The sequence below is a fragment of the Schistocerca serialis genome, chromosome 2 (genome assembly GCF_023864345.2).
Source record: "Schistocerca serialis cubense isolate TAMUIC-IGC-003099 chromosome 2, iqSchSeri2.2, whole genome shotgun sequence".
NCBI classification, from domain to species: Eukaryota; Metazoa; Arthropoda; class Insecta; order Orthoptera; family Acrididae; genus Schistocerca; species Schistocerca serialis.
The window spans coordinates 804,193,345-804,220,396 of record NC_064639.1 but is presented as its reverse complement, the minus strand read 5'-3'; the positions used below and the strand labels follow the sequence as shown (position 1 = coordinate 804,220,396).

Below are 27,052 nucleotides of genomic sequence, written 5' to 3'. Positions count from 1 at the left end.
CGGAAATGAAATCTACCACAGTTTACGAATACTGACGAAAAATAAAGCAGTTTCTCTCATTTCTTATAAGGATCCATAAATCCCGCTGTTTTTTCGTTTTTGCCTCGAGTTGTATTCTTGCGCTGAGACAAGTTCCATCAAACTCGAGCAACTAGGAGGCAATTGACTAGCTGTTTACTACACAAGTGTTTCTTCTGTCCGCCAGAAGACAATCGCGGCTGATATCGTGCGCAGCCTCTCACAAAAACGTCAAAATATTTGCAGCTGTAGAAGGAATGTATATATACGTAAGTGCATCGATTTAAGTCGGTCATACTTTAAGGCACCCACTTCAAGTTGAATCTATTTCGTAAGTACAGATATCTGCAATGTTAGCGTTATTTCTGTGCGCAGCTTATCGCATATGCTGGTGGAGCTTATGTGAAACTCCTCTTTCGCTACCACTGAGTTGATGGAGTAGGCTGAAACTTTTCGCATCTAGTACAGCAGTTCAAAGCAAGGAAACAATCGTACACTAATACATCACGCCAAACAGTTCTCTATAAATGGAAGCAGTTTCCCTTTGTTCAGACTGCAAACATGCGAAAGTGTATATTTGAGAGTGTAAACCACGAATTGCAGAGAAATAAGGTGGAGTCGCCATTGAGGCACACAATTATTTTCTGATCTTCTTATTGCTAAATCTGTGTCCTCAGACAGAGAGGTCGATAGGCTGCTATATGTGCTGCCGCATACTTCACCTGCAGTCGATAAGAGACGCCTATAAGCAGTAACATGGACCGGTCCTCTGACGTCATGTAGGAAATAAAATAGGATGCCTTGCCAGCATGAACTCCGTATCGCTACCTCGCTGACGCTGTGCATATATGACCGAAGTGCTTATTGGATTTCACCTCGACAGCTCTCTGGCCTGCGAATGTTCGGATGCTGATGGACTTGTGTGGATATGGTCTACATGAATTCTTCTCTTGGTATGTGTCTACCACCATACGATAGCACGGAAATGTTTGTGAACTGTCAAGTGATAATTTTGTATCAGTCTTGTGTAACAAAGAGTGTTTTTTGCACCTTAACAGACGCAGTTATTGCGACGAGGACTCGAACTTACCGTGAGTGATGGGACAACAGACTAAATTCAGTGATCATGGATCCAAAATTCATTAAACTATAGCGGTAACAGATGCATCTTCAAATTCAACAGTAGGCACAACAGGAACAGACACAAAAGCAACAACTGTAACTTTAATTGCAAGCGAATGTGCAAATTACGGAAGAGTGTTAACTTGCACTACTGCAGCTCATCAAGCAAGAACAGCAGCCTTAATCACCATTCGCACTATTTTATTCAGAATGGGATTCATACTGCAGAGGTCTGAAGTTCCACTTCCAGGCAGTAGCACAACTGACACTGCTAAATAGTGTTTTTTTCTGCAGTCTGCTACCCCGCCAAACAAATAATGTCTTTTCTACAGAAGTTACATCCTCTCATTAAACTTCAGGATTCGTAATGGGAAGAAATCCATAGTTTGGAAAACACTACAAGCAGAAAACGCATTTCGTAGCAGCTAGGCTCATATTTACACAAGCTGCGGCATGGTCGCGAATTGAACAATGACTCGAATATAAAATAAATTTCCTTTAATTCACGTCTATGGTCACAAAGTTTCCGTCATCAGACTACCGGCTTCGGTCTATAATGACCATCTTCAGACTTGCTTTATAAAAACATGTCCTAATATGCTGGAACCATAGTGACATAGTCAAATGCTAAACACATCATCAGCGCCAGCATCAGGGTGAAGCGAAATTCGAGCACGGGCTTCGCAGAGCGACACGTCGCATGTCAGCGATAAAAAAATGTCTGTCTCAAAATTTCGTCTGGCGAGTACATCCGGCAGAAAAAGGACTTCAAAGAGTGACAATCTGGCAACATTGTAAACACATGTATGGTGACTACCTCTGTCAGCAGGTGTCGGTTGTTGGTGCAGCGTATAAAGTTTTTGGTTAGCATGCAGGAGGTCGAGGGTTCGTTACTGGATTGGGGCGCATTTTTTTTATTTGCGAATTTCATTCTGACATTTTATTCTTTAATATACACCATTTCTTAGGTTACGAATATCCTAAATTTACATTTTGTAACGCTGAACATAACAACTCTGTAGTTAGACAAATAATAAATAGACGGTTGAAACAAATGACCTGTCATAGGGCAGAATAACTACAAAAACAATATCAGTTTCGAAATGCTAAAGATAACAGCACAGTGCAATAACACAACATCTACTTGTCATTTATACTACATGTAATATGAGCGCTCAGACGTCGCACATTAGCAGCCAGTGACAATAATAATGTCCATATTAATGACCGCATGACCTTCACAACAGAATACGTTGTCCTCAGAACAACAGATGCTCAAAGCGATCTCCCTCCACGTCCAAACATTGCGCAGCTCGCCGAATCATACAACTCTGGTCCTTCGCACCAAAGGTGCATCCACAGTAACCAGAGCAGCATGAACACAAGCTACCAATTCTTCCACATTCGTCGGCGGCGTAGAGTGCATGTGCTCTTTCAGGAAGAAATCCAGGGTATTTAGGTAAGGTGAAAGCGGTGGCCATACAACTGGCCCTCCACTTCCGAACCATTTCCCTGGAAATGTTCTGTCTAAATACTGTCGCACATTAATTCTAGAGTGCTGAGGTCCACCATCACGTTGGAACCATATCCTCTGCCGAACATATAGTGGAAAATCTTCCAGCGCTTCAGGCAGATACCTGGAGAGGAATGCATGATACCTTCATGCAGTCAAACGGTCGCGCAACGTGTAGGGCCCAACCACATGTCGCCCAGTATTCCGGCCCAGACGTTGATACCAAAGCGAACTCGGTATCCACGGTCGTGGGCGATGTGTGGGCTAACCTCCCATCAATGTTGCGCATTGTGCGTGTTGGAGACACCTTCAAGAGTGAATGTTGATCCATCTGACAAAATTACGGTGTTCACAAAGTCATCTTTAGTTCCTGTTGTTGTTGGAACAATTCACAGAATTGCATTCTCTGATGGCGATGTGCAGGATGCAGGTGTTGCTTGAAAGCATAATGATAGGGGTGCAGCCCATCCTCGTGCAGCATGTTAACGACCGTGCTTTGCAAGACACTTCGCTGAGGTTCTTGGATTACGACCTCCAGAATAGCTGCCTCAGTAGCTGGGGTACAGCGAGTTCGTGGACTGCCTCTGTCTCGCGGGAGACAACCTGACTCCCGAAGGCGCAGCTCCAGATGACAAAAAACATTTTTTCTGGATGGCGTCGACGAGGATATCTAGCAGCATATTCACGAGCGACAACACCAGCCCGGTTATCAGAGGCACCAAGGACTAGAAGCACATCCACATATACATCGTTTGCCCATGCCATATGCTGCCACACTGATTTAGAGATTTACAATGAGAAAATTCGATACGTGTACGCATGTGCAGTCTTATACATAAAAACTGACCGCCGGCCGGCCGACACAAAGTCCGAGTCGTTCACTTAAGGTGGCCAATAAAACTGGCCGCCCCTGACAACGCTAAGTCCGGCCATCTGCACAATCTGGCAACACTGTAAGATGTGGAAGTGTCAGGAGGACGTGTTGCCTGCTTCCCATATGTTGTCGTGTTGTGTGAGCCCGTGGTCTAGCGGTAATGGTCGTGCATTGTAACTTACAGTCGCTTGTTCGTGTCCGACTGTATCGCTCGCGTTTTTAACCACATTTCGGCCCTCCTCCAAAGTTATGAGTATGACTGAACATCGAAGATAATTCGCTTCACTTTCTACCCACAAGTAATAACAAATACCTCCAGAAACAATTCCGCAGGACAGCTCGTGGCTGCGTCGTGATCATAACAGCTTACGCTCGAGCGTTTCCTCGCGCTGCAGCGGCTACCGGTCACCGGCCACCGCCCAGACGCCGCCCGCCGCCTGAAATCCGGCACCTCCCGGGTGAACGTGGCGCGACGCTGTCAGTGTATGTATCAACTGTCATTTTCGAATTTGAAGTTGTAGTTGTCATCTTGCAGTTAAGCATCGAAGATCACATACATGAAAATCATGAACTATAGTTAAGCGTTGTAAAAATAGGTCGCAAGTGGATAGAGGCGTCAAATCTGCAACTTTTGGTATAATACAGGGGTGAATGCAGAGGATGCAGCTCGAAAGATTTGAATTGTGTGTAGCGCGAGTGCTTTTGGGAAAAATACTCCAAGAAAAGATATTCTTGTTTCAACAAAGATCGTTCTGGTATGAATGATTTTCCACATTAAGAAAGTCGACTGCTGATATAAGTGATAGATTACCAATTAACCATCATGAGACTTTTGCATTCAACAGGCAAGGTTCAGAAGATCGGTGTAGGAGTACTAAATGCTCTAATTCGAAACATCAACAATTAACAGAATAACAACTATTGCAGTTTTGCTTGAACGTCATCAGGTCGCTAATTGAGCGTTCCTATGCAATACTGTTTACTGGTGCCGAGTTATCATGCCTTTATCGTTAACTTCCTATGAAGAAATGAAAGGCTGAGCCCTATTTAACGACCTAAACTTGAGAAAAGACTAGTGTGAACATAATATTTTCCATGTGATAGCTTCAAAAGTGTGTTTTGCACTATGTATTCTCCCCAAGGTGTGTCCATCACAGCTGGATTTCTTGCCAACAATTGAGACACCTTTCGGTCTCAGTGTAAGAAAATCGATCGACAAAACTATATCACGTGTGCTACTGCATCATAACGCACTCTGTTGGTTTGAGAAACAAAACTATCCAGGAGATAGATAGGGAAGTCATCTCTCAGGCACGTGTTCCTCTGATCACATACTCGTAAAATTTTGCCTTTCCTGCTCTTGATCTATCAACTGGCAAGGGAACTCATTTCTAGATGAAAATGCTCTTCAAACTACACTGGTTTAGTGATATCGTTAGAACCACTAGGTTTCTACAGGCGTAGAATTCGTAAACTACTTTAGCGTTGTCAGATTGTTTGAGATATTGTGACGTTTGCTGATTAATTTCTTTTTGATGATCACTATTGTGTTCAATAAACTAATGGAAAACGCAATAAAAATATTCATTGTACTAATACGGATTATATTCAACTTATTGTAGAAACGTCACAATGGCAGTCTATCTTAATAAAGCATTAAGTGTCTGTAACACTTTTGTGCCTATTTTAACACGAATTACTAGGATATTACCGACTTTTGACTTCGAGGAGGTCTGTATTTACTTCGTGTCCTGTATCATACTCAAGTATTATGAAAATGTGGCAGTTCATGGATAAAATTATGTATTCACAAGAACGAAAAATATGTCGGCAGGAAAGAAAAGTGGCATTATGAATTTTGCATTACCATAAGGCTCTCGCTCTGACAATAAGAGGTACTGAAAGTAGCAAGACGAATTTTCCTCGAGCGTTATCTTACTGAGTTTTTATCTGTCTGCTTGTAGCTCTGCTACAAAAGAATTAAAGACCTCGCCTTCAGCGAGTCTCAAAACGCGATCGAAAGCACCTGGCAGCTGAGAGGCTGGCACATTACCTCGTTTCTAGCGAAGAAGTGCTGGAATTGGGGCATACTTACTGACCCAGTAGACGCTATGACAGATAAATCGCAACATAAGAGACGAGAGAAGTTGTATTTCCTATGTGGAAGACTTTGGTGGACTCAAAAGCATTAATTGATACCCTTATACCACATCTCAAGAGAAAATCACTCACATTATTCAACTGAAATGACACGATAATATCAAGTGAATTTAACAGGATAGTTCTGTGCCATCTCGTGGGACACAGAGTTTGCGAAACATATTCTGCGTTGTTGCCAAGTTTCAGTTTTACTACCAGGAAGGATACTAGCTGATGTGAGTGGCCTCGGAAGTGACTATAGCTTCGTCTCAAAGTTGGGGGTTGGCAAGGAGCGGAATATCCTCATTACATGTCAATGAGTCTTATTTGGATTTCGGTATATACGTTTAGCGGGTAGAGTGTAATTACTTGTAATGCATCGATGCACTGAGTGCAAACTAAACGTCATGGATTAATAACTGCAACAATTATTTGTGTTTTATTTTCTTAATCGGACAGAAACCCTGAAAGCGTATTCACTAGATGCGAATGACAATTTTGGAGCTTCTCCAGTGGCTGATTTGGCAACGAATCTTTGCTATACAGTAGTGTTATTGAGATCACTGTCATTGGCACACCCACCAGAAGACAGGCATGACCTAGCTTCTTGTTGTCACATCTACTGCCGGATATACTGCCATTGCTCGAAACGTGAAGACTTAAGGTGAGTTTGAATATTCCATATTACGAAAATCTGATGTTTCTATTCTTCCAGCTCTAACATTCAAAAAATAGTTATAATGAACGACAGAAAAGCGCCTGTGAACCAATAATTAATAATGTAGTCATAATTAATGAATCTGACAAACTCCATCTGTCATTTGATAATTGTGAAAAACTACATTTTTCACCTCCACAGCACTGCAGTATGAACTCAAGGATTTCGTATGATTCTTATACTTAATTTCGTTGTGATCTTTTTCAATGACATTAGAGGAGGAGCAACACCATCTGACTTGAAATATACTTCTCCAGCGGGATTTGAATCTTTGGCTAACGTTGCAAAAGCACATCCAGTATCAAGAATGTGAGCATTCACTCATTGCTTTAGTATAGACTGAGACAAAAAGTAGCAGGTTTCCCACAAAGTAAATGATGAGAGACACTGCCATTAAAGCATAAAGTAACCATCTCGCTAATGTAAATTTTCCAAATCGCTGTCACTTATTAAACACGAATTGCTCAGAAAATTACAAATATATCTAGTGAAATGAGTAGGTTAATGCAGCTCCAGTCTGTCACTATCACTGAGTTACCACACATCTTCCCAACAGCACTTAAGATAGAAATATGTGTGTGTGTGTGTGTGTGTCTTTCGGACATTCCGAAAGAACATTCACCGCAAATGAAGGCATATACAGAGTGTTTCAGGAGGAATAGTAGATATTTTAGCTGGTGGTAGCATAGACGAGCTAAATAAAAAATTCCATATCAATGTGTCTACTTTTTATTGAGTACAGAGATACAACTGTTAGTATGTAATCCTAACAAACTCAAAGCAAAGGCAAAATAGGATGTTCGAAGTTGATTTTCAAAAATTCCCCCACCAACTTCAACGCACTTATGACTTCTCTTGATAACATCAAGAGGTCGTCTTTGCATTCTTTTGTGGGGCTGCACTATTCGTAATACGAACGATCAAATCGGCTCTTAGGTTTACTATTTCTTAGTAGACTTCGCGTTTCAACCACCCCACAGGCAAAAATCCAAAGTGATAAGGTCCAGATCTTGGTGGCAAAGAAAAGTGCTCGTATCTATTGATCCATCTTCCGGGGAATGTTAGGTTTGGATGATGTGTCACCTGATGACTAGAATGTGCAGGAACCCCATCATGCTGGAGAAACATACGCTTTCTTGTAGCCAATGGAACCACTTCAGTAATGCTGGAAGCTCATTTTCAAGGAAGTAAATGCATTGAACCCAGCAGTATGTACTCAATAAAACTTGGACACATGTTACATGGCATTTTTTCTGCAATTAGTCTATACTACCACCTCCTACAACATTTATTGCCAGCCGGGATGGCCGAACGGTTCTAGGCACTACAGTATGGAACCGCGCAACCGCTACGGTCGCAGGTTCGAATCCTGCCTCGGGCATGGATGTGTGTGATGTCCTTACGTTAGTTAGGTATAAGTAGTTCTAAGTTCTAGATGACTGATGACCTCAGCAGTTAAGACCCATAGTGCTCAGAGCCATTTGAACACATTTGAATCTCTGTATTCGCAATACATTACATTTGTCTCTGTTAAGGGTCAGTTGCCACTCCCCGCACCAAGTGCCTATTCGCTGCAGATTTTCTTGCATTTCGCTGCAATTTTCTAATGCTGCAACTTCTCTGTATACTACAGCATCATCCGCGAAAAGCCGCATGGAACTTCCGACACTATCTACTAAGTCATTTATATATATTGTGAAAAGCAATATGAGAGGAGGAAATGAAGTATACGTTTCCAAGACACAATATTTCCTTGTGTGCTACTACTGCGTGCATCAATGCTCTGGAGTTAATTTTTGTGTGTTGGATAAATTTTGATATCACCTCACATTACTTTGTGAGAAGGTTCCTATTTTTTGGGGATCCAAACAGAGAGGCCATTTCATCACTGGTTGGTGATGACAAATGACATGATACCCGTTCTAATTCCTCTGTGGCAACTGTGAGTAGAGTCATGTTGATTACTGTAAGAAAATGCAGGCAGTGATGTCCGCTCACTGCAGTCAGAGCCAAGGTGATTTCTTCCTGTTTACGGCGAAGCGTCTGCTGCAGTGTCCACGCTCACCAACATAAACAAATCGCGGCGGCAGTGGGCACTGCTTATCGCTGCACTTGTCGCAAGCCGCGACAACAAGAGCGCCTTGGTTCTGCTAACGATATTGTGGAGTAAATACATCTTACTTACTTAACGTAATATGCATGAAATGGGTTGGGTATAAATTCAGTTTGTAATAACTAGTCATTGCATTAAAATACTTTACAGTGTTAACAGTATTGATTCAGAGTGTGCGAAACACACACACAGAGTCATGTAAACGGTCTTGTATGCTAAAGAGCTGCAACAAATCAAATCTTGACTGATTATCAGATGATTTTCAACATGGATTTTGTGGACAAGTATACTTTTAGTAACCAACCCACCCACCATCATTAAGTAAGATTCCTCGAAGGCGTCGGGGCATTGATTCCACTAAGGTCTTCGATAGTGTAGCGTGATGGTTTACTTCACAACATCCATTTTCCATATTCGTCCAAAAGTCGCTTGCATTTGTAGGTCCACATAGGAATGACCTCTTACCTCTCCCCACATATTCTCTTTCGGGTTCAGGTCCGGTGATCGTGGAACAAACGGCAACAGCTTTAACCTCTATTGGCCCTGAAACCAATCTTGAACTGCTCTGCTCTGATGGATGGGGCTGTGGTTCTGCAAATAAATTTCCATAATATTTAAGAATTCAGGCCCTGTCATAGATAAGTGATCTAGATTCAACAGTCCGATTAGGAATGTGGTTTACCGAGTCTATCATATGACGAGAGCCGTAGTCGGAAATCTGCATTGAGACAGACATACTGAATCCGATTACAACTATCTGGTGTTGTTGATGTTGTGGTCTTCAGTCCTGAGACTGGTTTGATGCAGCTCTCCGTGCTACTCTATCTTGTGAAAGCTTCTTCCTCTCCCAGTACCTACTGCAACCTACATCCTTCTGAATCTGTTTAGTGTATTCATCTCTTGGTCTCCCTCTGTGATTTTTACCCTCCACGCTGCCCTCCTATACTAAATTGGTGATCCATTGATGCCCCAGAACATGTCCTGCCAATCGATCCCTTCTTCTAGTCAAGATGTGCCACAAACTTCTCTTCTCCCCAATCCTATTTAGTACCTCCTCATTAGTTATGTGATCTACCCATCTGATCTTCAGCATTCTTCTGTGGCACTACACTTCGAAAGCTTCTATTCTCTTCTTGTCCAAACTAGTTATCGTCCATGTTTCACTTCCATACATGGCTACGCTCCATACAAATACTTTCAGAAACGACTTCCTGACACTTAACTCTATACTCGATGTCAACAAATTTCTCTTCTTCAGAAACGCTTTCCTTGCCATTTCCAGTCTAGATTTGATATCCTCTCTACTTCGACCATCATCAGTTATTTTGATCCCCAAATAGCAAAACTCCTTTACTACTTTAAGTGTTTCATTTCCTAATCTAACTCTCTCAGCGTCACCCGACTTAATTCGACTACATTCCATTATCCTCTTTTTGCTTTGGTTGATGTTCATCTTACATTCTCCTTTCAAGACACTATTCATTCCGTTCAACTGCTCTTCCAAGTCCTTTGCTGTCTCTGACAGACTTACAATGTCATCGGCGAACCTTAAAGTTTTTATTTCTTCTCCATGGGTTTGAATACCTACTCCGAACCATTCTTTTCTTTCCTTCACTGCTTGCTCAATATACAGATTGAATAGCATTGTGGAGAGGCTACAACCCTGTCTCACTCCCTTCCCAACCACTGCATCCCTTTCATGCCCCTCGACTCTTATAAATGCCATCTGGTTTCTGTACAAATTGTAAATAGCCTTTCGCTCCCTGTATTTTACCCCTACCACCTTCAGAATTTGAAAGAGAGTATTCCAGTCAACATTGTCGAAAGCTTTCTCTAAGTCTACAAATGCTAGAAATGTAGGTTTGCCTTTCTTTAATCTATTTTCTAAGCTAAGTCGTAGAGTCAGTATTGCCTCACGTGTTCCAATATTTATACGGAATCCAAACTGCTCTTACCCGAGCTCGGCTTCTACCAGTTTTTCCATTCGCCTGTAAAGAATTCGCGTTAGTATTTTCTATCCGTGACTTATTAAACTGATGGTTCGGTAATTTTCACATCTGTCAGCACCTGCTATCTTTGGGATTGGAATTATTATGGCTCTGAGCACTATGGGAGCTAACTTCTGAGGTCATCAGTCCCCTAGAACTTAGAACTACGTAAACCTAACTAACGTAAGGACATCACACACATCCATGCTCAAGGCAGGTTTCGAACCTGCGACCGTGGCGGTCGCGCGGTTCCAGACTGAAGCGCCTAGAACCGCTCGGCCACTCCGGCCGGCGATTGGAATTATTATATTCTTCTTGAAGTCTGAGGGTATTTCGCCTGTCTCATACATCATGCTCACCAGATGGTAGAGTTTTGTCAGGACTGGCTCTTCCAAAGCTGTCATTAGTTCTAATGGAATGTCGTCTACTCCCGGGGCCTTGTTTCGTCTCAGGTCTTTCAGTGCTCTGTCAAACTCTTCAAGCAGTATCGTATCTCCCATTTCATCTTCATCAACGTCCTCTTCCATTTCCATAATATTGTCTTCAAGTACATCGTCCTTGTATAGATCCTCTATATACTCCCTCCACCTTTTTGCTTTCCCCTCTTTGCTTAGAACTGGGTTTCCATCTGAGCTCTTGATATTTTCTTTTCTCCAAAGATCTCTTTAATTTTCCTGTAGGCAGTATCTATCTTACCCCTAGCGAGATAAACCTCTACATCCTTACATTTGTCCTCTAGCCATCCCCGCTTAGCCATTTTGCACTTCCTGTCGATCTCATTTTTGAGAAGTTTGTATTCCTTTTTGCCTGCTTCATTTACTGCATTTTTATATTTTCTCCTTTCATCAATTAAATTCAATATTTCTTCTGTTACCCAAGGATTTCTACAAGCCCTCGTCTTTTTACCTACTAGATCCTCTGCTGCCTTCACTACTTCATCTCTCAAAGCTACCCATTCTTCTTCTACTGTATTTCTTTCCCCCATTCCTGTCAATTGTTCCCTTATGCTCTCTCTGAAACTCTGTACAACTTCTGGTTTAGTCAGTTTATCCAGGTCCCATCTCCTTAAATTCCCACCATTTTGCAGTTTCTTCAGTTTTAATCCACAGTTCATAACCAAAATATTGTGGTCAGAGTCCACATCTGCCCCTGGAAATGTCTTACAATTTATAACATGGTTTCTAAATCTCTGTCTTACCATTATATAATCTATCTGAAACCTGTAAGTATCTCCAGGCTTCTTCCATGTATACAACCTTCTTTTATGATTCTTGAACCAAGTGTTAGCTATGATTAAGTTGTGCTCTGTGCAAAATTCTATCAAGCGGCTTCCTCTTTCATTTCTTAGCCCCAATCCATATTCACCTACTACGTTTCCTTCTCTAACTTTTCCTACTACCGAATTCCAGTCACCCATGACTATTAAACTTTCGTCTCCCTTCACTATCTGAATAATTTCTTTTATTTCATCATACGTTTCATCAATTTCTTCATCATCTGCAGAGCTAGTTGGCATATAAACTTGTACTACTGTAGTAGGTGTGGGCTTCGTGTCTATCTTGACGACAATAATGCGTTCACTATGCTGTTTGTAGTAACTTACCCGCACTCCTATTTTTCTATTCATTATTAAACCGACTCCTGCATTACCTCTATTTGACTTTGTATTTATAACCCTGTAGTCACCTGACCAGAAGTATTGTTCCTCCTGCCACCGAACTTCACTAATTCCCACTATATCTAACTTTAACCTATCCATTTCCCTTTTTAAATTTTCTAACCTACCTGCCCGATTAAAGGATCTGACATTCCACGCTCCGTTCCGTAGAACACCAGTTTTCTTTCTCCTGATGACGACGTCCTCCTGAGTAGTCCCCGCCCGGAGATCCGAATGGGGGACTATTTTACCTCCGGAATATTTCACCCAAGAGGACGCCATCATCATTTAACCATACAGTAAAGCTGCATGCCCTCGGGAAAAATTACGGCTGTAGTTTCCCCTTGCTTTCAGCCGTTCGCAGTACCACAACAGCAAGGCCGTTTTGGTTAATGTTACAAGGCCAGATCAGTCAATCATCCAGACTGTTGCCTCTGCAACTACTGAAAAGGCTGCTGCCCCTCTTCAGGAACCACACGTTTGTCTGGCCTCTCAACAGATACCCCTCCGTTGTGATTGCACCTACGGTACAGCTATCTGTATCGCTGAGGCACGGCTAGGTCCGTGGTTCATAGGGGGGGGTGGGGGGAGAACTATCAGGTATTGAACCGAAATTACATAAATCTCATAATTTGAACGTCTGTATTGCAACAATACTGCACACATAAATTCTCTTGATGGAGTAACATGTAGCAACACTCTAAGAAAAATTGAGGAATGTGTCTACTAGCAGCAATGTAACGTAATTACAACGTATGTTTGTGCGATGCAAATATTGAATCGAACAATACACATCTATTTCACTGGTGGGAAGATACACCATATCGGATTTTCTGATGACATAATAATAATAATAATAATAATAATAATAATAATAACAATCCCTTGTGAGGTTGTTAGATTCTCCATCGGGCGCCTCCCCAGGTGGCGGATAGGGGAAAACATCCCAGATATGGGTGGTACCGAGACAATCAAGTATTTGGGGTTGACCAAACACTAAAACAATCCTCAACGGCTATTCATCACGTTGAACCCAAAATCCAGACACGTCTGAGTGAAAATCACCGGTTCTCTGGTCAGTGTCTGTTAGCTCAATGAGTTCGGCTGAAAATATTTGGTTTCAGAGGCTTCAATAACCTTTGGTCCTGTCCGGTGTTGGTATTATCTAGGCCAAACCAATGAAACACAAGCAAACGTGAACGGTGCAAGTAAATTCAACTTTACCCCAGGTGTCACACGACCTGCGCGTTGGCAAACGGCAACTGGACTTTCGGATTCTGGAAAGTCCAGGCTAGCACAGCGAGAATATCGGAGATCTCTGGTAAGCTTTCCTACAAGCAGAAAACATTCATTGGAACACTAAATATCAAAACACTCATTGTTGTGTGGTCTTCAGTCCTGAGACTGGTTTGATGCAGCTCTCCATGCTACTCTATCCTGTGCAAGCTTCTTCATCTCCCAGTACCTACTGCAACCTACATCCTTCTGAATTTGCTTAGTGTATTGATCTCTTGGTCTCCCTCTACGATTTTTACCCTCCACGCTGCCCTCCAATGCTAAATTTGTGATCCCTTGATGCCTCAAAACATGTCCTACCAACCGATCCCTTCTTCTAGTCAAGATGTGCCACAAACTTCTCTTCTCCCCAATCCTATTCAATACCTCCTCATTAGTTACGTGATCTACCCACCTTATCTTCAGCATTCTTCTGTAGCACCACATTTCGAAAGCTTCTATTCTCTTCTTGTCCAAACTGGTTATCGTCCATGTTTCACTTCCATACATGGCTACACTCCATACAAATACTTTCAGAAACGACTTCCTGACACTTAAATCAATACTCGATGTTAACAAATTTCTCTTCTTCAGAAACGATTTCCTTGCCATTGCCAGTCTACATTTTATATCCTCTCTACTTCGACCATCATCAGTTATTTTACTCCCTAAATAGCAAAACTCCTTTACTACTTTAAGTGTCTCATTTCCTAATCTAATCCCCTCAGCATTACCCGATTTAATTTGACTACATTCCATTATCCTCGTTTTGCTTTTGTTGATGTTCATCTTATATCCTCCTTTCAAGACACTGTCCTTTCCGTTCAACTGCTCTTCCAAGTCCTTTGCTGTCTCTGACAGAATTACAATGTCATCGGCGAACCTCAAACACTCATACAAGCAGGAAAACTACATAATCCCACATAAGAAATCGACCGACAAATATTCTCAACCTTGCTCTTCAAAAAACATGACTAACTGTCAGTGAAACCTTGCTTTACGGAAATTATCACATCTTCAAGAGTAAAACACAGAAAAAGGTAGCGAAAGGCGCACCAACCTTGGGCATGAGATTTCTTGTACACAGATCCATCATCAACTGTCAAAGAAATCATACCCATCAACAATCGACTGATGACTATGCGCATTCAGAGCACCAATAAAAAATATACACTCATAAATGCACATGCCCCCACCAACATCGAAAATGAGGATAATCCTGAAAATGTCGAAAAATTCTGGAACACACTCGGAAAAAACATGAGCAAAATTCACCAAGATGACGTGAAAATTCTAATGGGAGACTTCATCGCTCAATTTGGGACAGAAAAACTCCGTAGAAAAATCTTCGGTAAAAATTCAGCACGCCAAATCACTGACACCAACGGCACATGTCTCATCAACATTTGTCAACAATTCAACCTCAAAATGGTGTCTACCCACTGTAGGAAAAAACCAGAAAAACAGAAAACATGGCGATCCTCGATCCAGCATCTTGGTAAATACCACAACGACCACGTTGCAAAAAAATGTTCACATGTGTGTAAATTCCTAAGGGACCAAACTGCTCAAGTCATTGGTCCCTAGACTTACACCCTACTTAAACTAACGTAAGCTAAGAACAAGACACACACCCATGCCCGAGGAAGGACTCGAACCTCCGGCGGGAGGGGTCGCGCAGTCCGTGACATGTCTACATCTACATCTACATTGATACTCCGCAAGCCACCCAACGGTGTGTGGCGGAGGGCACTTTACGTGCCACTGTCATTACCTCCCTTTCCTGTTCCAGTCGCGTATGGTTCGCGGGAAGAACGACTGTCCGAAAGCCTCCGTGCGCACTCTAATCTCTCTAATTTTACATTCGTGATCTCCTCGGGAAGTATAAGTAGGGGGAAGCAATATATTCGATACCTCATCCAGAAACGCACCCTCTCGAAACCTGGCGAGCAAGCTACACCGCGATGCAGAGCGCCTCTCTTGCAGAGTCTGCCACTTGAGTTTATTAAACATCTCCGTAACGCTATCACGGTTACCAAATAACCCAGTGACGAAACGCGCCGCTCTTCTTTGGATCTTCTCTATCTCCTCCGTCAACCCGACCTGGTACGGATCCCACACTGATGAGCAATACTCAAGTATAGGTCGAACGAGTGTTTTGTAAGCCACCTCCTTTGTTGATGGACTACATTTTCTAAGCACTCTCCCAATGAATCTCAACCTGGTACCCGCCTTACCAACAATTAGTTTTATATGATCATTCCACTTCAAATCGTTCCGTACGCATACTCCCAGATATTTTACGGAAGTAACTGCTACCGGTGTTTGTTCCGCTATCATATAATCACACAATAAAGGATCCTTCTTTCTATGTATTCGCAATACATTACATTTGTCTATGTTAAGGGTCAGTTGCCACTCCCTGCACCAAGTGCCTATCCGCTGCAGATCTTCCTGTATTTCGCTACAATTTTCTAATGCAGCAACTTCTCTGTATACTACAGCATCATCCGCGAAAAGCCGCATGGAACTTCCGACACTATCTACTAAGTCATTTATATATATTGTGAAAAGCAATGGTCCCATAACACTCCCCTGTGGCACGCCAGAGGTTACTTTAACGTCTGTAGACGTCTCTCCATTGATAACAACATGCTGTGTTCTGTTTGCTAAAAACTCTTCAATCCAGCCACACAGCTGGTCTGATATTCCGTAGGCTCTTACTTTGTTTATCAGGCGACAGTGCGGAACTGTATCGAACGCCTTCCGGAAGTCAAGAAAAATAGCATCTACCTGGGAGCCTGTATCTTATATTTTCTGGGTCTCATGAACAAATAAGGCGAGTTGGGTCTCACACGATCGCTGTTTCCGGAATCCATGTTGATTCCTACATAGTAGATTCTGGGTTTCCAGAAATGACATGATACGCGAGCAAAAAACGTGTTCTAAAATTCTACAAGAGATCGACGTAAGAGATATAGGTCTATAGTTTTGCGCATCTGCTCGACGACCCTTCTTGAAGACTGGGACTATCTGTGCTCTTTTCCAATCATTTGGAACCCTCCGTTCCTCTAGAGACTTGCGGTACACGGCTGTTAGAAGGGGGGCAAGTTCTTTCGCGTACTCTGTGTAGAATCGAATTGGTATCCCGTCAGGTCCAGTGGACTTTCCTCTATTGAGTGATTCCAGTTGCTTTTCTATTCCTTGGACACTTATTTCGATGTCAGCCATTTTTTCGTTTGTGCGAGGATTTAGAGAAGGAACTGCAGTGCGGTCTTCCTCTGTGAAACAGCTTTGGAAAAAGATGTTTAGTATTTCAGCTTTACGCGCGTCATCCTCTGTTTCAATGCCATCATCATCCCGTAGTGTCTGGATATGCTGTTTCGAGCCACTTACTGATTTAACGTAAGACCAGAACTTCCTAGGATTTTCTGTCAAGTCGGTACATAGAATTTTACTTTCGAATTCAATGAACGCTTCACGCATAGCCCTCCTTACGCTAACTTTGACATCGTTTAGCTTCAGTTTGTCTGAGAGGTTTTGGCTGCGTTTAAACTTCGAGTGGAGCTCTCTTTGCTTTCGCAGTAGTTTCCTAACTTTGTTGTTGTACCACGGTGGGTTTTTCCCGTCCCTCACAGTTTTACTCGGCACGTACCTGTCTAAAACGCATTTTACGATTGCCTTGAACTTTTTCCATAAACACTCAACATTGTCAGTGTCGGAACAGAAATTTTCGTTTTGATCTGTTAGGTAGTCTGAAATCTGCCTTCTATTACTCTTGCTAAACAGATAAACCTTCCTCCCTTTTTTTATATTCCTATTAACTTCCATATTCAGGGATGCTGCAACGGCCTTATGATCACTGATTCCCTGTTCTGTACATACAGATTCGAAAAGTTCGGGTCTGTTTGTTATCAGTAGGTCCAAGATGTTATCTCCACGAGTCGGTTCTCTGTTTAATTGCTCGAGGTAATTTTCGGATAGTGCACTCAGTATAATGTCACTCGATGCTCTGTCCCTACCACCCGTCCTAAACATCTGAGTGTCCCAGTCTATATCTGGTAAATTGAAATCTCCACCTAAAACTATAACATGCTGAGAAAATTTATGTGAAATGTATTCCAAATTTTCTCTCAGTTGTTCTGCCACTAATGCTGCTGAGTCGGGAGGTCGGTAAAAGGAGCCAATTATTAACCTAGTTCGGTTGTTTAGTGTAGCCTCCACCCATAATAATTCACAGGAACTATCCACTTCTACTTCACTACAGGATAAACTACTACTAACAGCGATGAACACTCCACCACCGGTTGCATGCAATCTATCCTTTCTAAACACCGTGTGCACCTTTGTAAAAATTTCGGCAGAATTTATCTCTGGCTTAAGCCAGCTTTCTGTACCTATAACGATTTCAGCTTCGGTGCTTTCTATCAGCGCTTGAAGTTCCGGTACTTTACCAACGCAGCTTCGACAGTTGACAATTACAATACCGATTGCTGCTTGGTCCCCGCATGTCCTGACTTTGCCCCGCACCCGTTGAGGCTGTTGCCCTTTCTGTACTTGCCCAAGGCCATCTAACCTAAAAAACCGCCCAGCCCACGCCACACAACCCCTGCTACCCGTGTAGCCGCTTGTTGCATGACGCGTGAAACCGCGAGCCCACCCCGCGCGGCGACCACGTGGCCATCTACTGCGCCCAGTACAGAGTCATCCACGATACTCAAGTCCTACGAGGCGCGATCATTGACTCACACCGCTACCTCACACGAGTTCAAGTGAAATTCTCTCAGAAATGAGTTCACTTCAAAAGTCTGTGCATCCAAAAACTGGACACACGAAAATTGAAGATACCAATATCACAGGAGAATGGGAAAAAGTACAGACGAACAAATGGACTAACTTCTGCAGTAAAATTATCAGAAAAGCCAAAGAATTAACCCCACTTAAGAAAAAAAGGCAAAGCGCCCTGGTGGGACTCCAACTGCGATCATGCTATCATCAATCGACGACTCGTCTTCCAAAAATACGACAGCAACAAATTCACAGAAACCCTACAACACTTCCTCGACATCTGCAAAAAGACAAACAGAACCATCAGACGAACGAAACGCAACTACACCACCAAAAAATGAAATCAATTGAGGACAACTTCGGATACTACAACACCAGAAATTTCTACAGAACTTTCGCAAAAAAATTAAAGGCTACTCATCACAAAATCTGACCTTCGAAAAAAAATGGAAAACTCGCCCTCACCAATTAAAAAAACTGTGAAGAATTGGCGTTCTGCTTTTCCGATCTCCTTAACTGCTCCAAAACGATTCCCACAAAAATACCCAAGATACAAAAAACCCGATGCCAATCCACTGACACAAGAAGTAATCCAGATCCACATCAAAAAACTCAAGAACGGAAAGTCGTCAGAAGAAGACGGAACCATCGCAGAACTACTGAAAACTCTTGGACCACGAACACTACAGGAAATCATACAGACCATTCAGGAAATCTGGCGAAGTGTAAAACTTCCAGACGGCTGGAAATGTGCAATGATACAACCACTCCACAAAAGAGGCCACAAATCTGATGTGAATAACTAACTACATAGGAATTTCCCTCTTTTCAGTCCCTCATAAAATCAACTCCACGAGCCTCTTAGAAAGTGCACAACAACAAGTCGGAACCCTAATTGGTGAATACCAAACAGGGTTCAGATCACACAGATTTGGCACCGGACAAATTTCCTACCTGAAATCAACACTAAAGATACTGTAGTGCGGTGCAGATAAAAAAAAGTAGTTTTTCACAACTATCAGATGACAGATGCAGTTTGTCACATTCAAATAATAGTTTTGTTGTTCACAGGCGCCTTTCTGCCGTTTATTGTAACTACTTTCTGAAAGTTAGAGTTGGAAGAATACATACATCGGGTTTTCCGCATATATATATATATATAATTAGGATAATTCCGGCCCTTGCCACCTTCAACTTTGAGACGAAGCTATAGTCACTTCCGAGGCCACTCACAGAACACATCAGCTAGTATCCTACCTGGTAGTAAAACTGAAACTTGGCAACAACGCAGAATATGTTTCGCAAACTCTGTGTCCCACTAGATGGCACAGAACTATCTTGTTAAATTCACTTGATATTATCGTGTCATTTCAGTTAAATAATGTGAGTGATTTTCTCTTGAGATGTGGTATAAGGGTATCAGTTAATGCTTTTGAGTCCACCAAAGTCTTCCACACAGGAAATACAACTTCTCTCGTCTCTTATGTTGCGATTTATCTGTCATAGCGTCTACTGTGTCAATAAGGATGCCCCAATTCCAGCACTTCTTCGCTAGCAGCGAGGTAATGTGCCAGCCTCGCGTTTCGAGACTCGTTGAAGGCGAAGTCTTTAATTCTTTTCTAGCAGAGCTACAAGCAGACAGATAGAAACTCAGTAAGACAACGCTCGAGCAAAATTCGTCTTGCTACTTTCAGTACCCATTAGTGTCCGAGCGAGAACTTTATGATACTGCAAAATTCATAATGCCACTTTTGTTTCCTGCCGACATATTTTTCGTTGTTATGAATACATAATTTTATTCCTGAACTGCCACATTTCCATAACACTTAAGTATGATACAGGACACGAAGTAAATACAGACCTTCTCGAAGTCAAACGTCGGCAATATCCTAGTAATTCATGTTAAAATAGGCACAAAAGTCTTACAGACACTTAATGTTTTATTAAGATAGACTGCCATTGTCACGTTTCTACAGTAAGTTGAATTTAATTCGAATTATTACAATGAATATTTTTATTGCGTTTTCCATTAGTTTATTGAACACAATAGTGATCATCAAAAAGAAATTAATCAGCAAACGTCACAGTATCAAAAATAATCTGACAACGCTAAAGTAGTTTACGAATTCTACGCGTATAGATACCCAGTGGTTCTAACGATGTCATTAAACCAGTGTAGTTTGAAGAGAATTTTCATCTAGAAATGAGTTGCCTTGCCAGTTGGTTTTTTATCGCTGGCATGTGAAGAGTCGCTCAGCGAAGTCCGAGCGCGCGAATATATATATACACTCGTATGCGACGACGCTGGCGCTGATGTTGTGTTTAGCATTTGACGATGCCACTATGGCTCCAGTATATTAGGACATGCTTTTATAAAACAGGTCTGGAGACGGTAAATATAGACCGAAAGCGGTAGTCTGATGACAAAAATTTTGTGATCATAAACGTGAGATAAAGGAAATTTATTTCGTTTTTGCGAAAGTCGCAACAGTCAGTTGTGTACTACATGGGCAGGTGATCTGAAAGAGCCGACCAGAAAGCGTCGATTTTTGTGTACAAATCAAAGCTTATGCCAGGTTATTAGTGTGGGATATGAAAAGTGCGTGTTCATTTGATAAAGAAGTTTGTACACAGGCACATACACTCTAGAGGAAATGCTGGTAACAGCAAAGAAACCTTTGAAATGTTAGATGCAGCCCAGCAACATACTGATAACAGTAACGTATCTGCACAGTCTCTTAAAATACGGGATGCAGCACAGCAGGATTTTGATGAAAGTGAGCTTCTTCCATAAAATGTCATTCCTCATCACGACACCATAGGCGTGATCAGAAGTCACCTCGATCCTGTTCGTCATTAGACTTGGGATTAAAATCCCAGCGTCCATTTAGGGTCAAAGTCCACCCAACAAATCAGCAGCGGCACTTACTCGACTCACAGTCTTCTTAGTTGCTTTATGCCCGTCCTCGCTATAACAACAGGAGGACGAAGGATCCAGGCTATCCAGATTGTTTTTCCAAACATACAGGCACGCGGTGTTCGTAAGGAAATGCGCCATACGCAGCGTTGTAAACAACGATATGTGGGTGGAAATTTTCAAAGCCCGCGCTGTACTGTATCAACAACGACACCTCAGTGTCAACACGCTACAGCCACAGCTTAACCCCTTCATTGCAAAACCGCCGAAGTTTCCTGTCCCACTAACGATCAACTACCAATGAATAAAAATACTTTTCGATACCTGTTCGCCAGTTTCTATCATAAACTGCGAAATCAAGACCGAGACTGGTTCTTCACCAATCTGCACCAATCCACGGTCTACAGCTGACATCACAAATGTTACAGTCCTATAGCAAGCACCGCAAAAGTTTGTATGGCGAGTGCACAGTAAAGGCACTGTTCAAGAAAGTGAGCCGTTCGATTACTTTCTTAGGTGTGCCATCACCTAAGGCACAGGTTATTTTTCCGCTGGAAGCTTTTTCATTTTTTGTTTTATACTAGTAGAGAATGTCAACACTGTGTCAGCAGTTGAACCATTTGATGATCATGGTGCACCATATACTGAGTTTTCAGATTTATTTTCACCAGGGATAGGGAGTGCTAACAACGTGGCTCACATTCTGATGAAGTTTTCTGCTGCACCTCGCTTCTTTAGAGCTAGACCAGCGCTAGTAGCATTGCGAGAGGACCTAAATCAGATCGTCTGCTGCAACAGGAGAGCCTCACAGGCGTCACATTAAGACAATGGACAACATCATTGGTAGTTTTACACAGACCAAATGGTTCCTCCGTATTCGTCGTGATTTTAAAGCATCCAGAAGAGCACAGTCAGAGATGGACGTCCATCGCATACCAAAACCTGAAGAGCTCATGTCAAAGCTATCAGCTGACCAATACTTCTCCAAACTTGATTTATCCGAACCACACCTGAAACTTACGACAGACCAATAGTAAACATAATGAACAAGATCCAGTTTGAAATGTAGAGATATAAAAGGTTGCCCCTCAAATTTTCTAATGCACCAAAAATTTCTCATCGTTTTTTGGAGCAGCTAATTCTGAATGCAGAAAACTTTCAGGACGATATAAGTGTCACTACAAGATAGTAACATTTTCGAACTAATGTGTACTGTTCCAGAAGGTACATTAAAATGAGCTTAAGAGCAGTCACAAAATTGTGAATTCTTTCATGAAAAATAGGAGTGCTCAGTGCCACACACTGAGCTGAAAATGGCTAGAAACACACAGAAATTTGCGGAAGCCAGCAAAAAGTTCAAACGACCACAAAGTTAAAAGACGTTCAGTTATTTTTTGGGAAGATTAGTTACCATGCAAAATGCATACCAAATGCCACCCAGATTGCCAGACTTAATATAAATAAGAAGGGTACAAAATACGAACGGTCACAGCAGCGTGAGAAGGCTTTTAAAAAGTAAATGCAATATCTGAAGTTCTCTCCTTGTCTAGCGAAGTTTGGTTGATCAAGACGCTATAAGGTAGCCACTGAAGCCTTTCAAATACACTGGGGGCATTCCTTTTTCGCAAAAGTGCTGATTGGCGTGAAAAACCCATGGCACATACGTCCAAAACCTTAACTTCAGCCGAATTAAAATATTCCCAAATCTGAAAAGAAGCCCCTGCGACCGTTTTCGCATTCAGAAATTCCATTTATTTCTCTATGATACAAAATTTTACATCATTATTGACCATAAACCGCTGATTTTCTTGTTTCTCCCTAACTTACAATTTCCTGGAAAAATAGCCCAATACCTCCAACGCTGCACCCTTTTCTTATGAGGAGTTATACAATTCATTTCTGTCTACAACACAACATGCAAATGCTGATGATCTGTCCAGATCACCCTGACTACAAGACTCTACATCTGACCCTCAGGAAAGACTGTAGTTCCAAATTGATGATATCCTAGAAATTAACTAGAAGATTTTCCTCTCACAGCGGTTGTCAATGCAAAGGACACGGTTGACAACCTTCTTCTGAAGTAAGTTATGAGATATTTACCAAAGTTGGCTAGAACTCTCTTACAGAACTAAGCACATACTTTTGTCTAAAAAATGTCATCCAAATGGTAAAGGGAGTACTGATGCTGACAAAAGATGATGATCACTGCTGAGTGATCATCTTGCCACCAACGGGGATTTCAAACGAATGGGGGATAACACAATGAAGATGCTTACAAGATGGCATGCCTGCTGGCCCAGCATCACGCAGGAGATCGATAGTCTCTGACATAAACTGCTAAATATTTCACCTACAGTGGATAAGGTGTACCCACGAGTATTCACATAGGCCTGATCTCTGACGTCTTACAGGAAGTAAAATCGATTGCCTTACCAACATGAATTCATATCATGATGACGCTGTGCATACGTGACTCAGCTGCTTATTTGACCTCACTGGGACAACTTTTTGGACTGATAATGTGCTGATGTTGATGCACTTGGATGACCATTGACTATCTGAATTCTTTTCTTGGTGTGTGTCCATAGCTTTACGACGACCTGGCACAGACTGGTTTTGTGAAATCCCAGAAGATAATCGTTCATCTACTTTTACTGTGTAATATAGAGTGTTTGTTGCACTTTAGCAGCCATAGTACTTATTAGCACATAGCGCACTTATAAGTGAAAGAGAATACCATTGAAGGTTTATGATGGTTTCACGGAAAACATTTGGAAGGTTTCTTTCCCAGTCATTTAAAACTCAGTTGGTCTCCGTCCGTAAAGCTCAATCGCTGACAGAAATAAACAAAAAATTATCTTTTTTTTCAGAGCGTTTTGTTGGATGAAACTGGTAAACTTCACAGAGATCCAGCGGAGCAGGACAACAGCGAAAAAATGATGCATGAGAACTTCAGGTGGCAAACCGTGTGGAAGTACTTCCGGGCAGCTGGTGGCCTCTGCCTGTTGTTTTCCGTGGCTATCATGATAGTCATCGCACAGATTATCACCAGCGGTTCGGACTATGTGGTAACGTTTTGGTAAGAAATTTCAAATAGTACTCTAAATATCAAATGGTTTATGTTATCTGGAACAAACGTACTCTGTTTCGCAAAATATGATAAGCGTACAAAATTACTTTTGTTTCTTTGTCCAAAAAATTACGTTAGGTATGTTTTATCCTCTCTTTTAATGGTGTTGGAGCAGCCACCAGGAATTTTTCATTGATAGGGAAGGATTTTACTTGACGCCGTATAGAAATAATGTAGAGGAAAGTCAAATAAACCTGGTTCATGATAATGCAATGACTACACGAAATTATCACATTGCGAGACATTGATATATGCGCAACGTTTCCTGGATTAACTACAGAAACTCATCTGACAATTTAGATGACCTTTATTTATCGCACTCAACAGTAAGCCGTCCAATAATTACTGGTAGATATGGCACATCATTTTTTTCCAAATATACAAACATTCCTGCCTAAATCAAAATATATGTTGAATGGTCAGCTTGCATTGTAAAATAGACATTACGTTAGTTACATAACTTATCTTATAAAATATAAAAAATTAGCCCAAACCTTTTAGACGTTAAAACTAGATACCCTGTACTATTAACAATGTGTTATATATAACTTCCTTCTACACTTTAGTTATACTCTTCATTAGCTTGACATATACGTATATTTGACTCAATTATTGTAAATTGTAAATCTGTCAGTATGTTGTTACAATAGGCACATGCTCATACCTTCGCCAGGGTGATTCCCCACCAGCGTACTTCTGTTACCGCGTCACGTGCTCACAACGCCATCACATGGCATCTAACGTCGCGATGCGCAGCGGTCGTAACGTTTTGGCTTATCAGTGAATATTCAATAATAGGGGGCACAGACTGCATTCCTGTCTTATATCCTATATACTTCGAATTCTTGTCTCTGGAGCTCTCATTATTATTGTTTCATCTTGGTTTCTTATAGCTTGTACTGCTTTCTACGTGGACTATGAAATATCTTGAACCACTTTGCATTTTAGAACGCTTTTTATACGTCGTCAGGACTGCTGGTTTACCTTACCTGTAGTCAATCTGATCGTCATGAAACAGATCATTCATTTTTTCTCCAACCAGCCATATTTATTTCTGTTCATCAATTTTTATGCTTAAACAGCAATGCTGAATGTATAGTACTTCACGCGCTTAACTGTAATTGTTATCATCGGAAGTTTGTAGTTGGACTGCCTGTGAAAGACTCATCTTACGGCGCCGGTCTCATAGATTCTATACGCTGTATTGAATACTCGTGGTTTGCAAGGTTTTCTATGTAGTTTCGAAAAGCAAGTCATATGCAGTGGTCATCTGAAACATCATATTGCTCAGAGAGCTGTTGGTGGGTAGGACATTTGATTACAGCACTGTCCACGAAACCCCTAAATTCTAGGAAGGCTCCCTGCCTTGTACACTAAGTTAATATGTTAACGTGAAATCTTTTCCGTTATTAATTCGTCGTAACATGTAATGTGGTTGAAACATTCGGTAACGGTAATACTGCTGATGTGCACAGGTCTAACACGGAGGTACTGAGGACGTCTCTCCAGTTGCAACTGGAGGCGGCCGGTGGCAGCAACCAGACGTTGTCAGAGGAGCTGGAGTCCCTCCCGCCCAGCGAGTTCTTCCTGGAACTGTTCGGAGGTCTCGTGGTGGGCTGCATTCTGCTCACACAGATCCGATCCATCGCCTTCTTCAAAATGTGCATGCGGGCGTCGCGAAACATGCATAACACCATGTTCAACTGCATCCTCCGGGCCCCTATGCGTTTCTTCGACACGAACCCATCTGGACGAATTCTCAACAGGTTCTCTAAGGATATGGGATCTACCGATGAACTCCTGCCGCAGTTTTTGATCATGATGATTCAGGTACGTGTTTTTAATTCTGTTTCAATAATTTGAATACATTTATCAATGGTGACGTGATAACAATATTCATGATAATAATAATAATAATGTGACGGGAACAATTCCTCGAATTTCATTCTGTTCGGTAGTGCTCTTCTCTCGCTCGATAAGAAACACACATGTCCACCAACAAAATATCTCTCTGAAATTCAAATGCAAACCATAAGAGATATGAGCACATACTCAATAGAAGAGATGTGTTCCACAGTAGCGAAGTGATACAAATGCTCATAGTTCATAACGTATATATTTTAGAGTCCATGTTTACTTTTCTTCTTCTTTTGGTGTAAGGAACCCTTCCCCAAAGTTTGTAAAAGCATTTTTGAAACACCTTGTGTATGGCGGTACCTTAAAAGCAAGGGGCTGTCTCGCTTAAACAACTTCGGTGTTTTATATGATTCATGAAACTTAGAAAGCACTGTGGGGCTGCCTTCGTGAGAAGTGTCCATGGATCTGACACTCGTGGCTTGTATGACATCACTGAAATGTACGACGGAATCTTAGAAGTAACAAAATTCTTGACATACCCAGCGGGACTATCACTTCTGGAAGAAAAGATTGCTAGTCCCCATAGGTATGCAGAAGTGCAGTGGGCATATGATGAAGTCACAGGTGTGCTGATGAAAGATGCAGGGTGCCTATGTTTCCCGCTTCAGCATGTGTTACAGGTAATGGCCGCATAGAGCTGACGCCACTGTTGTAACCCTAGTCCGACTCTTGCTTTGTGGCCATATCACACTATCGCTGAAAATATTTTTTGGAAATTCGTGGTGAGGTCTTATGGGACCAAACTGCTCAGGTCATCGGTCCCTAAGCCTACACACTACTTACTCTAACTTAAACTAACTTACGCTATGGACAAAACACACACCCATGTCCGAGGGAGGACTCGAACCTCCGACGGCGGAGCCGCACGGACCGTGACAAG

The 27,052-nt window shown here is 41.9% G+C and overlaps 1 protein-coding gene across 1 annotated transcript in view; it reads left to right on the top strand.

Moving 5' to 3' along the window:
• Positions 1-27,052, top strand: part of LOC126456435 (ATP-binding cassette sub-family C member 4-like) — a 166,621-nt gene that overhangs the window by 68,695 nt on the left and 70,874 nt on the right. The window contains exons 13-14 of the mRNA XM_050092185.1: positions 23,996-24,204; positions 25,731-26,085. Coding sequence (XP_049948142.1) covers positions 23,996-24,204; positions 25,731-26,085 — 564 coding nt within the window. The remainder of the gene's footprint in view (positions 1-23,995; positions 24,205-25,730; positions 26,086-27,052) is intronic.